The sequence below is a fragment of the Phyllobates terribilis genome, unplaced genomic scaffold (genome assembly GCF_046119375.1).
Source record: "Phyllobates terribilis strain yellow unplaced genomic scaffold, ASM4611937v1 Scaffold_370__1_contigs__length_1879735, whole genome shotgun sequence".
In the NCBI taxonomy this organism is placed as follows: domain Eukaryota; kingdom Metazoa; phylum Chordata; class Amphibia; order Anura; family Dendrobatidae; genus Phyllobates; species Phyllobates terribilis.
In genome coordinates, this window is record NW_027363130.1 from 193,041 (window position 1) to 211,859 (window position 18,819).

The 18,819-nt window shown below is 54.2% G+C and overlaps 2 protein-coding genes across 2 annotated transcripts in view; one reads left to right on the top strand and one right to left on the bottom strand.

Moving 5' to 3' along the window:
• The window catches only part of LOC141223137 (gastrula zinc finger protein XlCGF66.1-like), a 352,937-nt gene that overhangs the window by 4,497 nt on the left and 329,621 nt on the right, over nucleotides 1–18,819 (bottom strand). The gene's annotated exons all lie outside the window — the stretch shown is intronic.
• LOC141223151 (uncharacterized) overlaps nucleotides 17,200–18,819 on the top strand; it is a 42,472-nt gene continuing 40,852 nt past the window's right edge. Inside the window, exon 1 of the mRNA XM_073666777.1 lies at nucleotides 17,200–18,744. Coding sequence (XP_073522878.1) covers nucleotides 18,655–18,744 — 90 coding nt within the window. The 5' untranslated portion in view covers nucleotides 17,200–18,654. The remainder of the gene's footprint in view (nucleotides 18,745–18,819) is intronic.

Consider the following 18,819-nt stretch of genomic DNA (forward strand, 5'->3'; position numbering starts at 1 on the left):
GCGGTCACCGTGGTAACTCCACCTCCAGCGGGGGACGGTCACCGTGGTAACTCCACCTCCAGCGGGGGGCAGTCACCGTGGTAACTACACCTCCAGCGGGGGACGGTCACCGTGGTAACTACAGCGCCAGTGGGGGACGGTCACCGTGGTAACTCCACCTCCAGCGGGGGGCGGTCACCGTGGTAACCACACCTCCAGCGGGGGACGGTCACCGTGGTAACCACACCTCCAGCGGGGGACAGTCACCGTGGTAACCACACCTCCAGCGGGGGACGGTCACCGTGATAACTCCACCTCCAGCGGGGGCGGTCACCGTGGTAACTACACCTCCAGCGGGGGCGGTCACCGTGGTAACTACACCTCCAGCGGGGGACGGTCACCGTGGTAACTACAGCGCCAGTGGGGGACGGTCACCGTGGTAACTCCACCTCCAGCGGGGGGCGGTCACCGTGGTAACCACACCTCCAGCGGGGGACGGTCACCGTGGTAACCACACCTCCAGCGGGGGACGGTCACCGTGGTAACCACACCTCCAGCGGGGGACGGTCACCGTGGTAACCACACCTCCAGCGGGGGACGGTCACCGTGGTAACCACACCTCCAGCGGGGGACGGTCACCGTGGTAACTCCACCTCCAGCGGGGAACGGTCACCGTGGTAACTCCACCTCCAGCGGGGGACGGTCACCGTGGTAACTCCACCTCCAGCGGGGGACGGTCACCGTGGTAACTCCACCTCCAGCGGGGGCGGTCACCGTGGCAACTACACCTCCAGCGGGAGACGGTCACCGTGGTAACTACAGTGCCAGCGGGGGACGGTCACCGTGGTAACTACACCTCCAGCAGGGGACGGTCACCGTGGTAACTGCACCGCCAGCGGGGGACGGTCACTGTGCTAACTGCACCTCCAGCGGGGGACGGTCACCGTGGTAACTCCACCTCCAGCGGGGGGCGGTCACCGTGGTAACTCCACCTCCAGCGGGGGACGGTCACCTTGGTAACTCCACCTCCAGCGGGGGCCGGTCACCGTGGGGCGGTCACCGTGGTAACTCCACCTCCAGCGGGGGACGGTCACCGTGGTAACTCCACCTCCAGCGGGGGGCAGTCACCGTGGTAACTACACCTCCAGCGGGGGGCAGTCACCGTGGTAACTACAGCGCCAGCGGGGGACGGTCACCGTGGTAACTCCACCTCCAGCGGGGGGCGGTCACCGTGGTAACCACACCTCCAGCGGGGGACGGTCACCGTGGTAACCACACCTCCAGCGGGGGACGGTCACCGTGGTAACCACACCTCCAGCGGGGGACGGTCACCGTGGTAACCACACCTCCAGCGGGGGACGGTCACCGTGATAACTCCACCTCCAGCGGGGGGCAGTCACCGTGGTAACTACACCTCCAGCGGGGGACGGTCACCGTAGTAACTACAGCGCCAGTGGGGGACGGTCACCGTGGTAACTCCACTTCCAGCGGGGGGCGGTCACCGTGGTAACCACACCTCCAGCGGGGGACGGTCACCGTGGTAACCACACCTCCAGCGGGGGACGGTCACCGTGGTAACCACACCTCCAGCGGGGGACGGTCACCGTGGTAACTCCACCTCCAGCGGGGAACGGTCACCGTGGTAACTCCACCTCCAGCGGGGGACGGTCACCGTGGTAACTCCACCTCCAGCGGGGGACGGTCACCGTGGTAACTCCACCTCCAGCGGGGGACGGTCACCGTGGTAACTCCACCTCCAGCGGGGGACGGTCACCGTGGTAACTCCACCTCCAGCGGGGGACGGTCACCGTGGTAACTCCACCTCCAGCGGGGGCGGTCACCGTGGCAACTACACCTCCAGCGGGAGACGGTCACCGTGGTAACTACAGTGCCAGCGGGGGACGGTCACCGTGGTAACTACACCTCCAGCGGGGGCGGTCACCGTGGTAACTCCACCTCCAGCGGGGGCGGTCACCGTGGTAACTCCACCTCCAGCGGGGGCGGTGAGGTGAGGAGGAGCCGCTGCACATCCCCCATACAACACTGAGGAGCCGCAGTCACATGGAGCAGGAGCCTCCACAGGAACAGCTCTGATCTCACCCCACACTCTCCTCTCACAGATTCACCACAAACCCTCCCTGTAATCTCACCGGAATGGCGGGAAGCGGAAACCTGCTGCTGGCTGATACCAGAGAGCAAGAGCTGCGCACAGCCAGGACGGAGCTGCTGCACTGAGAGCGGGAGGAGCTGTGGTGACGTCACCTTCATGTGATCAGGGGGCGGGGCTCAGGAGAGGTGGTGAAGGACCTGTGGTGACGTCACCGCCATGTGATCAGGGGGCGGAGCTCAGGAGAGAAGTGAAGGCCATGTGATGTGAAGACGTCACCGCAGCTCCTCCCGCTCGGTGTAGGTCTGTGTTGCGCTCTGTTGCTCTCTGGTGTCAGCCCCAGTGGTGATGGATGGAGTCACAGCGGAGGCTGCTGTCTGTGTACAGGGCGGGGACTCCAGCACTGAGCCCTCAGCATGTGGGGCCCCGGGCCACGAACAAGACGCCGCAGCTCAGAGAGGAGCCGCGCCCTGTGTGTACAGAGGCCAAGAAACTGCAGCAGAACCAAGACCCTGAGCCGGAGGAGACGCTGCGATATGTGCGGAGTGTAGGAGCGCGTTCACACTGCGCCGCTTCACAGGCAGAACCCGAGAGAAAGACAACAAGGAAGTAACAAGCAGTGCTCGGCCACGCCCCCTCCTCGGAGCTCCGCCCACGCCCACTCCTCAGAGCTCCGCCCACGCCCTCCTCAGAGCTCCGCCCCCTCCTTAGAGCTCCGCCCCCCGATCACATGATGGTGACGTCACCACAGGTCCTCCGCTCTCAGTAGTGATGGGTAAAGTGTGATTTTTGGGGAGCCGGCTCCTCATTTCCTGTTCCCTTTGGCTTTACGTTTGACGCCATATTCTGGGATGTTTTAGCCTTTTAGTAGAATCTCCACATCTGACAATTTCTGACATAAAACAGAATAGTTTCCAGAATAACCGGATTTTATATTATTTGCTGTAAAAACTTTAACAAACACAAAATGAAGATGCAAAATAGCAACAAGCTAGTAATGATCAGCGCCACATTGTAAAGCTGCGTTCACACTGGGCAGGTTGGCTGTGGGCCGTCTGCAGTGTGAACTGTGGCATCTGCATCCAGGCGGATTCACCCGTCCATTGACTGCTATGAATTCCGCATCTTTGATATTCGGCACATATTCACATGCTGCTTAATTGAAGAGAACTTTGTACAATAGGTTTATTCTCCATAGACTTATTTTAAAAATTCTGCTTCAATCCTGCTGGTATTCCATAAAACCCTATGGAACTGTTTACATGGGTTTCCATGGAAGTCGTCCTGTGCCGGAGCCCTATTCAGGATGCGACCATGTTGTCGGGCAGCGCTCGCTCACTGAGCGCATGGACCATGCAGCCCCCGAGCCTGCGATCCAGTGATGCTCAATCCAGCGATGGTGTGTCTGCAGAGAGGAGGGAGGGGCCAGAGGGGAGGGAGGGGCGGGGCCAGAGGGGAGGGAGGGGCGGGGCTGTGAGTCAGTGCTATGTGCAGCAGCAGGAGGAGCAGGCATCCTCAGGATCAGAGTGACTACTGCCGGGAGGGAGGGGCCGGGAGGGGCGGGGCCAGAGGGAGGGAGGGGCGGGGCTGTGAGTCAGTGCTATGTGCGGCAGCAGGAGGAGCAGGCATTCTCAGGATCAGAGTGACTACTGCCGGGAGGGAGGGGCCGCGAGGGGCGGGGCCAGAGGGGAGGGAGGGGCGGGGCTGTGAGTCAGTGCTATGTGCGGCAGCAGGAGGAGCAGGCATCCTCAGGATCAGAGTGACTACTGCCGGGAGGGAGGGGCCGGGAGGGGCGGGGCCAGAGGGAGGGAGGGGCGGGGCTGTGAGTCAGTGCTATGTGCGGCAGCAGGAGGAGCAGGCATTCTCAGGATCAGAGTGACTACTGCCGGGAGGGAGGGGCCGGGAGGGGCGGGGCCAGAGGGGAGGGAGGGGCGGGGCTGTGAGTCAGCGCTATGTGCGGCAGCAGGAGGAGCAGCATCCTCAGGATCAGAGTGACTACTGCCGGGAGGGAGGGGCCGGGAGGGGCGGGGCCAGAGGGGAGGGAGGGGCGGGGCTGTGAGTCAGCGCTATGTGCGGCAGCAGGAGGAGCAGCATCCTCAGGATCAGAGTGACTACTGCCGGGAGGGAGGGGCCGGGAGGGGCGGGGCCAGAGGAGGGAGGGGCGGGGCCAGAGGGGAGGGAGGGGCGGGGCCAGAGGGGAGGGCGGGGCCAGAGGGGAGGGAGGGGCGGGGCCAGAGGGGACTGACTGTGGAGTGAACTGGCAAAGAGCCGTTTACATTTCAGTTGGCTCCCTGCCAGGAGACGACTCATATCATTCACTATAAAGAGGTTCAGGAGCTACACATCACTACTTCCTGCGTCTTGCTCTTGGGTTCTGGCTGTGAAGCGGCGCAGTGTGAACGCGCTCCTACACTCCGCAGCGTCTCCTCCGGCTCAGGGTCTTGGTTCTGCTGCAGTTTCTTGGCCTCTGTACACACAGGGCGCGGCTCCTCTCGGAGCGGCGGCGTCTTGTTCGTGACCCGGGGCCCCACATGCTGAGGGCTCAGTGCTGGAGTCCCCGCCCTGTACACAGACAGCAGCCTCCGCTGTGACTCCATCCATCACCACTGGGGCTGACACCAGAGAGCAACAGAGCGCAACACAGACCTACACCGAGCGGGAGGAGCTGCGGTGACGTCATCACTTCACATGGCCTTCACCGCTTCTCACCTGAGCTCCGCCCCCTGATCACATGGCGGTGACGTCACCACAGGTCCTTCAGCACTTCTCTCCTGAGCCCCGCCCCCTGATCACATGGCGGTGACGTCACCACAGGTCCTTCAGCACTTCTCTCCTGAGCTCCGGCCCCTGAGCACATGGCGGTGACGTCACCACAGGTCCTCCCGCTCTCAGTGCAGCAGCTCCGTCCTGGCTGTGCGCAGCTCTTGCTCTCTGGTATCAGCCAGCAGCAGGTTTCCGCTTCCCGCCATTCCGGTGAGATTACAGGGAGGGTTTGTGGTGAATCTGTGAGAGGAGAGTGTGGGGTGAGATCAGAGCTGTTCCTGTGGAGGCTCCTGCTCCATGTGACTGCGGCTCCTCAGTGTTGTATGGGGGATGTGCAGCGGCTCCTCCTCACCTCACCGCCCCCGCTGGAGGTGGAGTTACCACGGTGACCGTCCCCCGCTGGAGGTGGAGTTACCACGGTGACCGTCCCCCGCAGGAGGTGGAGTTACCACGGTGACCGTCCCCCGCTGGAGGTGGAGTTACCACGGTGACCGTCCCCCGCTGGAGGTGGAGTTCCCACGGTGACCGTCCCCCGCTGGAGGTGGAGTTACCACGGTGACCGTCCTCTGCTGGAGGTGGAGTTACCACGGTGACCGTCCCCCACTGGAGGTGTAGTTACCACGGTGACCGACCCCGCTGGAGGTGGAGTTACCACGGTGACCGTCCCCCGCTGGAGGTGGAGTTACCACGGTGACCGTCCTCCGCTGGAGGTGTAGTTACCATGGTGACCGCCCCCACTGGAGGTGTAGTTACCACACTGACCGTCCCCCGCTGGAGGTGTAGTTACCACGGTGACCGACCTCTGCTGGCGGTGTGGTTACCACGGTGACCGTCCTCTGCTGGCGGTGTAATTACCACGGTGACTGTCCTCCTACGAGGCTGATAATGAGCGGTCAGGTCGGCGGAGGAGGCCGCGGTGGAGTTTGTGGCTTTTCCTCCAGATTCTTCCTGATAAATGTCGGATATTTGGGGCAGAATTCAGTGATTGTCGTTATATCGTCCCCTGTGATCTCCATCTTCTCCTTTATCATGAAGACGCCGGCAGGACGAGATCCCTCCAACTGATCCAGTGTTCATCCCTCCTTCTCCTGAATGACCCCGAGGATGGACGAGGACGAGACCACCAGAAGATTATTACACTTCACCCTGGAGATCATCTCCCTGCTGAGCGGAGAGGTAACTCCTCTACATTTCTATCAGCTTTATTGTGTTATGTAACAAGTCCGACATCGGGAAGAGGAAATCCAGAAGAGGAAGAGAAGGATTCTTTACTGTAAGAGCAGTGATTGTGTGCAGCTCTCTGCCAGGAGGAGTTGTCATGGGGATTCCCTATAAGAGCTGTAGAGGGGCCTGGATGTCTGTCCTGAGTGTAATAATATTCCAGGTTATGGCCCCAGATTACTGGAGACGGTTATTGATCCCGGGATTTCTACTGATTGTCAGATCTGGAGTCGGGAAGGAATTCTTCTCCCTAAGTGTCTCTCTCCATACACAGGATTACACAATAGTGAGGAAGACACCGGGGGAGGGTGTGACTCCCATCATCCATCTCCAGGAGTCAGGAGGGCGGAGCCCGGGCCCCATCACAGAGCCTCCCCCGCACCCCCCCGATACATGAGAGGAAGAAGAAGAAGATCCTAGAGCTCAGCAACAAGATGATTGAGCTGCTGAGCGGAGAGGTGACTGCTGGGACATTATACAGGACAGCACTGGAGGATTCTGGGTGATGACCCGAGAGGTGACTGCTGGGACATTATACAGGACAGCACTGGAGGATTCTGGGTGATGACTGGAGAGGTGACTGCTGGGACATTATACAGGACAGCACTGGAGGATTCTGGGTGATGACCGGAGAGGTGACTGCTGGGACATTATACAGGACAGCACTGGAGGATTCTGGGTGATGACCGGAGAGGTGACTGCTGGGACATTATACAGGGCAGCACTGGAGGATTCTGGGTGATGACAGGAGAGGTGACTGCTGGGACATTATACAGGACAGCACTGGAGGATTCTGGGTGATGAGTGGAGAGGTGACTGCTGGGACATTATACAGGACAGCACTGGAGGATTCTGGGTGATGAGCAGAGAGGTGACTGCTGGGACATTATACAGGACAGCACTGGAGGATTCTGGGTGATGAGCAGAGAGGTGACTGCTGGGACATTATACAGGACAGCACTGGAGGATTCTGGGGGATGAGCGGAGAGGTGACTGCTGGGACATTATACAGGACAGCACTGGAGGATTCTGGGTGATGACTGGAGAGGTGACTGCTGGGACATTATACAGGACAGCACTGGAGGATTCTGGGTGATGACCGGAGAGGTGACTGTTGGAACATTATACAGGACAGCACTGGAGGATTCTGGGTGATGACCGGAGAGGTGACTGCTGGGACATTATACAGGACAGCACTGGGGGATTCTGGGTGATGAGCGGAGAGGTGACTGCTGGGACATTATACAGGACGGCACTGGAGGATTCTGGGTGGTGAGCGGAGAGGTGACTGTTGGAACATTATACAGGACAGCACTGGAGGATTCTGGGTGATGACCGGAGAGGTGACTGCTGGGACATTACACAGGACAGCACTGGAGGATTCTGGGTGATGAGTAGAGAGGTGACTGCTGGGACATTATACAGGACAGCACTGGAGGATTCTGGGTGATGACCGGAGAGGTGACTGTTGGAACATTATACAGGACAGCACTGGAGGATTCTGGGTGATGACTGGAGAGGTGACTGCTGGGACATTATACAGGACAGCACTGGAGGATTCTGGGTGACGAGCGGAGAGGTGACTGCTGGGACAATATACAGGACAGCACTGAAGGATTCTGGGTGATGACCGGAGAGGTGACTGCTGGGACATTATACAGGACAGCACTGGAGGATTCTGGGTGATGACCGGAGAGGTGACTGCTGGGACATTATACAGGACAGCACTGAAGGATTCTGGGTGATGACCGGAGAGGTGACTGCTGGGACATTATACAGGACAGCACTGAAGGATTCTGGGTGATGACCGGAGAGGTGACTGCTGGGACATTATACAGGACGGCACTGGAGGATTCTGGGTGATGAGCGGAGAGGTGACTTCTGGGATATTATACAGGACAGCACTGGAGGATTCTGGGTGATGAGCGGAGAGGTGACTGCTGGGACATTATACCGGACAGCACTGGAGGATTCTGGGTGATGAGCGGAGAGGTGACTGCCTGGACATATACAGGACAGCACTGGAGGATTCTGGGTGATGAGCGGAGAGGTGACTGCTGGGACATTATACAGGACAGCACTGGAGGATTCTGGGTGATGAGCGGAGAGGTGACTGCTGGGACATTATGCAGGACAGCACTGGAGGATTCTGGGTGATGACCGGAGCGGTGACTGCTGGGACATTATACAGGACAGCACTGGAGGATTCTGGGTGATGACAGGAGAGGTGACTGCTGGGACATTATACAGGACAGCACTGGAGGATTCTGGGTGATGAGCAGAGAGGTGACTGCTGGGACATTATACAGGACAGCACTGGAGGATTCTGGGTGATGAGCGGAGAGGTGACTTCTGGGATATTATACAGGACAGCACTGGAGGATTCTGGGTGATGAGCGGAGAGGTGACTGCTGGGACATTATACAGGACAGCACTGGAGGATTCTGGGTGATGAGCGGAGAGGTGACTGCCTGGACATATACAGGACAGCACTGGAGGATTCTGGGTGATGAGCGGAGAGGTGACTGCTGGGACATTATACAGGACAGCACTGGAGGATTCTGGGTGATGAGCGGAGAGGTGACTGCTGGGACATTATGCAGGACAGCACTGGAGGATTCTGGGTGATGACCGGAGAGGTGACTGCTGGGACATTATACAGGACAGCACTGGAGGATTCTGGGTGATGACAGGAGAGGTGACTGCTGGGACATTATACAGGACAGCACTGGAGGATTCTGGGTGATGAGTGGAGAGGTGACTGCTGGGACATTATACAGGACAGCACTGGAGGATTCTGGGTGATGAGCAGAGAGGTGACTGCTGGGACATTATACAGGACAGCACTGGAGGATTCTGGGTGATGAGCAGAGAGGTGACTGCTGGGACATTATACAGGACAGCACTGGAGGATTCTGGGGGATGAGCGGAGAGGTGACTGCTGGGACATTATACAGGACAGCACTGGAGGATTCTGGGTGATGACTGGAGAGGTGACTGCTGGGACATTATACAGGACAGCACTGGAGGATTCTGGGTGATGACCGGAGAGGTGACTGTTGGAACATTATACAGGACAGCACTGGAGGATTCTGGGTGATGACCGGAGAGGTGACTGCTGGGACATTATACAGGACAGCACTGGAGGATTCTGGGTGATGAGCGGAGAGGTGACTGCTGGGACATTATACAGGACGGCACTGGAGGATTCTGGGTGGTGAGCGGAGAGGTGACTGTTGGAACATTATACAGGACAGCACTGGAGGATTCTGGGTGATGACCGGAGAGGTGACTGCTGGGACATTACACAGGACAGCACTGGAGGATTCTGGGTGATGAGTAGAGAGGTGACTGCTGGGACATTATACAGGACAGCACTGGAGGATTCTGGGTGATGACCGGAGAGGTGACTGTTGGAACATTATACAGGACAGCACTGGAGGATTCTGGGTGATGACTGGAGAGGTGACTGCTGGGACATTATACAGGACAGCACTGGAGGATTCTGGGTGACGAGCGGAGAGGTGACTGCTGGGACATTATACAGGACAGCACTGAAGGATTCTGGGTGATGACCGGAGAGGTGACTGCTGGGACATTATACAGGACAGCACTGGAGGATTCTGGGTGATGACCGGAGAGGTGACTGCTGGGACATTATACAGGACAGCACTGAAGGATTCTGGGTGATGACCGGAGAGGTGACTGCTGGGACATTATACAGGACAGCACTGAAGGATTCTGGGTGATGACCGGAGAGGTGACTGCTGGGACATTATACAGGACGGCACTGGAGGATTCTGGGTGATGAGCGGAGAGGTGACTTCTGGGATATTATACAGGACAGCACTGGAGGATTCTGGGTGATGAGCGGAGAGGTGACTGCTGGGACATTATACAGGACAGCACTGGAGGATTCTGGGTGATGAGCGGAGAGGTGACTGCCTGGACATATACAGGACAGCACTGGAGGATTCTGGGTGATGAGCGGAGAGGTGACTGCTGGGACATTATACAGGACAGCACTGGAGGATTCTGGGTGATGAGCGGAGAGGTGACTGCTGGGACATTATGCAGGACAGCACTGGAGGATTCTGGGTGATGACCGGAGCGGTGACTGCTGGGACATTATACAGGACAGCACTGGAGGATTCTGGGTGATGAGCGGAGAGGTGACTGCTGGGACATTATACAGGACAGCACTCGAGGATTCTGGGTGATGAGCGGAGAGGTGACTGCTGGGACATTATACAGGACAGCACTGGAGGATTCTGGGTGATTAGCGGAGAGGTGACTGCTGGGACGTTATACAGGACAGCACTGGAGGATTCTGGGTGATGAGTGGAGAGGTGACTGCTGGGACATTATACAGGACAGCACTGGAGGATTCTGGGTGATGACGGTGTCGTTGTTGTCAGGCTCCTATAAGGTGTCAGGACGTCGCTGTCTATCTCTCCATGGAGGAGTGGGAGTATCTAGAAGGACACCAGGATCGGTACCAGGAGGTGATGATGGAGGAGCTCCGGCCTCTGACATCACCAGGTGAGAGGAGACTCTTGTTGGCTCCGGTGGATGTGATGACGTCTCTCGGCCTCGTCCTATAATAGATGATTTTTCTCCAGACTTGCTCTGGTTTTCTCTACATTTTCTCACAGCTTTCATTCCCTGATTCTTCTCTTCTGATCTGTGAGTCGCGGTTTCTCCGCTGTCGTCTTCATCAGTCTTGAGTCTTCGTCCACGGCGGCTTCTCTCAGAATCTTTCCCCTTCCTTAGAGCATCGGTCACATTTTGTCTGCAGATGTCCCAGCGCTTCTGTCCGTTCTCTCCTGTGAGATCTTTCGGTACCTGAGTCTGTCGTGGATTGTTACTCAGCAGAGTCGGGGTTAATTTACTGATGATTTTCCTCCTAATCCGCTGTTGCTCGTCCGTCCCTCAGAATCGGTGCCGGCTCAGTGTCATCATCAGTCGTGGTCGGGCGTCCGGCTCCTCCCTCTTGGCTGACACTTGTGTGACCTTCCTTGGTCTCCTCCATTCATTCTTCTTCTTTGTGACAAATCCCTTTCTCCGTACTGAGCACAAAGTCCTGGATAAATATCGGCACCGGACCGTCCCTCAGACCCCGAAACACGAGTCCTGACATGAAGATGGAGTGTGGTGGAGCCGATCACCCCCCAGAGCCTGACATGGGGGCTCCAGCAGTTCTCCGGCCCCCGCGTCTATTCACCCCTCGCTCTGCAGGCGGAGAAGCACAGAACTTTCCGCACTGGAGGAGAAGGTCGGATTACCGCGCACTCCTCTCTATAGGGGGAATGTGTCTCCTGGAGGACAGCGGAGATTCTGAGTACGGAGAGTTATAGGCCATGCAATGCCCCATGGGAAATAAGATATGCAAATTTACTTTTGCCAGATGCAGAGAACATGGTCTCTAGCGCCATCTACAGGATTCAGAAATCCTAGGAGTCAATGTCAAAGTTTCAAACCCATCCTGATAGGGCAAATTTCCATTTTTTTCCTCCCCTTCTTCTATAGGGCATAATATTTATATTTTTCCATCCACAGATGTTTGCGCTCTTCTGTTTTTTACATGACATTTTACATGCATTTTACCATATAATGTGCCGAAAAACAGGAAAAATTCCAGATGAGGCCAAACAGTTAATAAAAAGAAAACAAAAATCCTATTCCACATTTATGTTTTGGGTTTTGTGACCTCGCTGTGAATTTCCAGGTCATTACAGTTACGGTGATTCCAAACTTCCATTTTTTTTTTTTTAGAATATATTTTATGGGTTAAATATTCAGAACTGTTCCTGACACCCAGGGCCGGCGTCAGCACCCGGGCAAGTGCTGGGGCCCTGAGCAGGCAGGGGGTCCCACTGGCGGTCGCGCACCCCGCTGGGCCATGGGCGGAGGAGAGCGGTGTCAGTGCCCACCCTTCTCCGCCGCTTGCTCAGGGCCCCGGCAGCCGGATAATTACCTCTCCCCGTGCCTCCACAGATCCGCCGTCTTCCTGCTGTGCGCTTCCTGTGACGTCTCAGGTCAGAGGGCACGGTGACGTCTTTCCACCGGGCGCTCCCCTGAGCCGTCACAGGCAGCGCAGAGCGGGACGACGCCGGCCACGCTGGAGTCCGGACCCGAGCAGCGGCTGGAGGAGGGAGGTGAGTATTTGATTTTTTTTTTTTTTAATGTATGGAGACATGGGGCATAATATGGGGAGGGGGGTGACATCCTGCATGGGGCATAATATGGGGGGGTGACATCTTGCATGGGGCATTATAAAGAGAGGGGGGGATGACATCCTGCATGGGGCATTATAAAGAGAGGGGGGGTGACATCCTGCATGTGGCATTATAAAGAGAGGGGGGGGTGACATCCTGTATGGGGCATTATAAAGAGAGGGGAGGGGTGACATCCTGCATGGGGCATTATAAAGAGAGGGGAGGGGTGACATCCTGCATGGGGCATTGTAAAGAGAGGGGGGGTGACATCCTGCATGGGGCATTATAAAGAGAGGGGAGGGGTGACATCCTGCATGGGGCATTATAAAAAGAGGGGGGGTGACATCCTGCATGGGGCATTATAAAGAGAAGGGGGTGACATCCTGCATGGGGCATTATAAAGAGAAGGGGGTGACATCCTGCATGGGGCATTATAAGGAGGGGGGGTGACATCCTGCATGGGGCCTTATAAAGAGGGGGGGGTACATCCTGCATGGGGCATTATAAAGAGGAGGGGTGACAGCCTGCATGGGGCATTATAAGGTGGGGAACAGCCTGCATGGGGCATTATAAGGGGGGGGACAGCCTGCATGGGGCATTATAAGGGGGGGGGCAGCCTGCATAGTGCATTATGTGGGGGGAACAGCCTGCATGGAGCATTATAAGGGGGGGGGGGGACAGCCTGTATGGGGCATTATGTGGGGGGTAACAGCCTGCATGGAGCATTATAAGGGGGGGGGACAGCCTGTATGGGGCATTATGTGGGGGTAACAGCCTGCATGCAGCATTATATGGGGGCCAGTATCCTGTATGGAGCTTTATAAGGGGACCAGTATCCTGTATGGAGCGTTATATGGGGGCCAGTATCCTGTATGGAGCTTTATAAGGGGACCAGTGTCCTGTATGGAGCGTTATATGGGGGACAGTATTCTGTATGGAGCCTTATATGGGGGCCAGTATTCTGTATGGAGCCTTATATGGAGGCCAGTATTCTGTACGGAGCCTTATATGGGGGCCAAGTATTCCTTATGGAGTCTTATATGGGGGCCAGTATTCCGTATGGGGCCTTATATGGGGGCCCGTATTCCGTATGGGGCCTTATATGGGGGCCAGTATTCCGTATGGGGCCTTATATGGGGGCCAGTATTCCGTATGGAGCCTTATATGGGGGCCAGTATTCCGTATGGGGCCTTATATGGGGGCCAGTATTCCGTATGGGGCCTTATATGGGGGCCAGTATTCCGTATGGGGCCTTATATGGGGGCCAGTATTCCGTATGGAGCCTTATATGGGGGCCAGTATTCCGTATGGGGCCTTATATGGGGGCCAGTATTCCGTATGGGGCCTTATATGGGGGCCAGTATTCCGTATGGGGCCTTATATGGGGGCCAGTATTCCGTATGGAGCCTTATATGGGGGCCAGTATTCTGTGTGGAGCGATTCGCTGGTTTCTGAGCTATTGTGGAATTTACAATAGATATCACTCATGTAATGTAAGAAGTGAAATCTTTGCATTGTACTATATATATATATATTTCTCTGCGGTATCTGTGCATCATGAATCGTAGTATGTGTTAAAGGGGCCACTGAGACTCTTTCGCCCGGGGCCCAGAAAAACCTGGAGCCGGCCCTGCTGACACCCATCACTATCTTCCATTATTGGAGTTGTGTGAGGGCTTCTCTTCTTGAATGGCGCGCTGACCTTTTTATCGGTACCATTTTAGGGGTATCTGTGACTTTTTGATCTTTGTATTTTTATTGCAGTTTTGGGGAGGTGTTTTTGAGGTTTTGATGTTTTTTTCCTTATGGCGTTTACTGTGTGGGATGATAAATCCTGAAGTGAAAATGCCAAATATGTTTGTTTGTTTTTTTTAAAAAAAAAAAATAAAATTCTTCTCATTTTGGGAGACAAAGCAAAAATAATGGCGACTTCAACCTAAGATCCTTGTTGCGGATCCGGGTGGTGGAACCTCTGTGCTGCAGTGCAAGGAGGGACCAGAGGAGCGTGACTAAGGTCGCACGGCGGCTCAGTCGACTTCGTGAACCAGGGAGGGACCGAGCAGAGGGACCAGGTGCCACTCTGGGACCGACCTTGTATGAGAGCAGGTGATTCCCACGGGTCAGATGGCAGGAACTGACCGGTACAGCGGATGAGCACGGCAGGCAGTCTGACTTGTAGACAAGCAGGCTGATTCGGCTGATAGCCAGACGGGTGCTCCAGGTAGGCAAACTGGCGGGCACAACAGGTAACTGGTAGAGACGCCGATGCTACAATCCTATTCATACCGGGCTTCATAGGAAACCCATGGAGGCAGAGACGGGGGTCTTCTGCAGGCCGCTGGTAGTCATGGCAAACCGTTGTTGGGATCCTCCGATTTATTGACTGATTGGCAGAAGAATGGGACACCCAACCACATAAAGGGAACCTGTCATGTAAAATAACACTATTAACCTGCAGATGTTCCCTAGCAGTGTTCGGTTTCCAGTCATAGTTTCGGCCGGCGCAGCTACAGTCACTGTTGAGTGTATAGAGAGCAGCGGCTGTTACCGCGCCCCCGGCACTGACTGACAGCCGGGTCAACATTTGAGCTGGCTATCAGTCAGTACCTGGGGGCGCGGATTCAGTCTCTCCTCAGTATACAGTGAGCAGCGGCTGAATCCGCACCCCCGGCACTGACTGACTGCCAGCTCTAATGCTGAGCCGGCTGTCAGTCAGTGCCGGGGTGCGGTAAGTGCTGCCGCTCTCTTTACACTGAGCAGTGACTGTAGCTGCTCCGACCCAAACTCTATGACCGGAAGCCAAACACTGGGGAGTGGAATAAGGTTCATTTCCTACCGGCAGCGTGGCTGTAAATGTGGGCGCCAAGCAGGTTCAAAATGCTATTAACCTGTAGATTGGCCTGATGTCTGCAGGTTAATAGCATTGTTTTACATAACGGGTTCCCTTTAAATGGCACTGTCAGGCTGTCAGCAGCAGTGAAGTGGTTAAATGGCAGCAATTGGAGCTCGCTCCACATACGTGCACCTGGCATCCTCCATGCATGAACACCAGATATCAGCAAGGGGTTAAAGAGCGTTATCACATGACATCAGAATGCGCGGGACGGGGTGTTCTCGCCTCAAGGGCTCAACGATAGCAAAATGTCAGGTGGTCCGCTCCTCCTCTTCATGGGGTCTGATCAGAACGATATAAGTGGGATGATGACGCAGGTGTTGGCCCTGCAGGAACATCGGGCAGCACAAGGGTGGTAATAATAAGTGTAAGTCTCCCTTAAAGGGATGTTTGCTCAGAAGAATATGTATTATGGAGCTTTTCTGTGGAGTCTGACCAGACAATCTCTCCTTGGCTCCCCGTGTGCATCAGTAAGCGCCCATGACCCCGGTGCCTGCTCTCTAGTTGTCCTTTCTACACATTGATGGGCACTAACCGCTGCGTACCGGGTGCTCCCCACAACACCGTCCTTCCAGGTTCTGTGACTTCATCTGTTAGTCGTACATGTGCCTTTTTTCCTCCTTTAGAGACAAACGCAGAACTTGCTGCCTATTTTAGTGTTTATATCGAGGCGGATGTTGAGATTTATCTCTATTTAAAGAAGAATAAAAACGCAGTAACTCGTCTTTTAATAGGAGGATGTCAGGTTCTCTCCTCTGAGTGATCCCAGAGGATCCTGTCCAGGAGGGAGGCCACATCCACATAGTGACATTGTGAGCTCTCAAAAGACAATCACTGGTAAATGGTCACCATCCGTCCCCCAATCTCCATAATGGCGAATTAGGAAAGGAACCGATGGATGGAAATGTGGAGCTTTCTCCAGCTCCTCTGTGGTTCCATCCCTGGTGGAGATGAATCTTGGAGAAGTTGTGTTTCTTAGTACGGCTCCTCCATCTGACTGACGAGGGTCTTCTCCAGGGCTGTGGAGTCGGTAAGCCAAACCTCTGACTCCTCAATTTCCATGACACCGACTCCGACTCCCTCATACACGGCTCATGTTTAAGTGATAAATTTACTGTAGCACAGATTCATCTCATCTAAAAGTCTAGACCCTTAGATCAGGAATAGGACGGACATTTATAGGACATTTCATAACTTTCCCAAATTCTTATGAAAAAATATTTCCCACAAACTGCATTGAACTACTGTACCCAATTTATTATATATTTTAGGAGTCAGTCGGTCCATTTTATATCGACTCCAGCAAAATGGGCTCCAACTCCACAGCCCTGATCTTCTCTGTCCCTCTCCTCGGGGTCCTCATCCTCCGAGTGCAGAGCAGAGAGCATTAGGCTTTGACCTCGCTGATTATCACTTCATACTTGAGGCCCACAATGTGCTGGGTCCTCGGTACCGGTGGTGAGGACCACAACAATGTAATTTATTCCCTGATACATAAACATAGAATTACCGGTTCTGAGAGACGAGCCTCATATATAGACAGATACACGGCAGGTCATGTATTCAGTCTGTGTGTCTCCACAGATGGATCCAGGAGGAGAAATCCACCAGAGAGATGTCCCCGTCCTCTGTATCCCCAGGACTGTCCAGAGGAGAATCACAACATCCCGGAGGATCATCAGGTAGATGACACTGAAGTCCCCACAACATCTGACCATGAAGTGATGGGACCTGAGCTCATCTTACATTTTTCTTTTTAGGGTGAAGATCTGATTGATATTAAGGTTGAGGTTATACATGGAGCACAAGAGGCGACCGCAATATGGGCCGATCAGCAGTGTGAGGAGGGAGACTATCATGTCTGTTCTGCGGTCACCTACTACTACTCCCATCATCACATGACACAATCTGCAGTGTCATGTAAAAGTTCGGTCACCCCTGGTCAAAATGACTTATTGTGAACAGTTAAGCAAGTTGAAGATGAAATGATCTAAATGGCCTAAAGTTAAAGATGACACATTTCCTTTGTATTTTAGGAAAAAATAAGAAATATTGACATTTTTTACATTTTAAAAACTACTAAAAGGAAAATGGCCTGATGTAAAAGTTTGGGCGCCCTTGGAGATTTGTGTGCTCAGATGACTTCAACCAAGGTCTCAGACCTTACTTAGCCTGTTAGGGTTATGACTCGTTCACTATCATCGATAGTAAAGACCAGGTGATGCCAATTTCTTAGCTTTATAAAAACCCAGCCTCCTCTAACATTGTGCCAAAACCAGCAGCCATGGGCTTCTTCTAAGCAGCTGCCAAGTACTCTGAAAATGGTGGAGGCCACAAAGCAGGAGAAGGCTATAAGAAGATAGCAAAGCGTTTTCAAGTTGCCCTTTCCTCAGAAATGTAATTTAGAAATAGCAGTTACCAGGCACAGTGGAGGTCAATATAAGGTCTGGAAGACCAAGCAAAATTTCAGTGAGAGCTGCTCGTAGGATTGCTAGAGAGGCAAATCAGAACACCCAGCTGACTGCAAAAAACCTTCACAAAGATTTAGCAGACTCCGGAGTTGTGGTACATTGTCCTACTGTTCAGAGACAGCTGCACAAATATGGCCGTCATGGAAGAGTCATCAGAAGAAAACCTCTCCCGCATTCTCACCATAAAATTCAGTGTCAGAAGTACAAAAGAATATCTAAACAAGCCTGATGCATTATGGAAACAAGTCCTGTGGACCGATGAGGTTAAAATAGAAAATGATCAGAGGTATGTGTGGAGAAAAAAGGGCACAGAATTTTAGGAAAAGAACATCTCGCCAACTATTAAGCATGGGGGTGGATCAATCATGCTTTGGGGTTCTGTTGCAGTCATTGGCACAGGGAACATTTCACGGGTAGAGGGAAGAATGGGTTCAATGAAATTTCAACAAATTCTTGATGCAATCATAACACCATCTGTAAAAAAAGCTGAAGGTGAAAAGAAGATGGCTTCTACAAAAGGATAATGATCCTAAAAACAGGTCAAAATCCACAATAGAAGACCTGAAAAGGCGCAAGCTGAAGGTTTTACAATGGCCCTCACAGTCCCCTGATCTGAACATCTTGAAAATCTGTGGCTAGACCTCAAAATAGCAGAGGATGCAGGACGCCCCAGGAATCTCACAGAACTGGAAGAATTCTCAAAGGAAGAAAGGATGAAAATCCCTCAAACAAGAATTTGGCCAAAAAAGGGTTTACAAGCTGTGATACTTGCAAAAGGGGGTGCTACTAGGTACTAACCATGCAGGGTGTCTAAACTTTTGCATTATTTATTTATTATTTGCCTAAAATACAAAGGAAATGTGTCATCTTTAACTCTAGGCCTTTTATAGATCATTTCATCTTCAACTTGCTTGTTCACAATAACAGTAATTTTGACCATTGGGGCCCAAACTTTTACATGTCACTGTATTCTGTCACTGTGTGTTTCCTACAGATGGACTCATGGAAAGAAATCCACCAGAGAGATGTCCCCGTCCTCTGTATCCCCAGGACTGTCCAGAGGAGAATCACAACATCCCGGAGGATCATCAGGTAGACGGTGCTGAGCCCTGTACCGGATCTGTATATGGGGGGACATTTCTGATCGAGGTCATAGATGTCACAGAT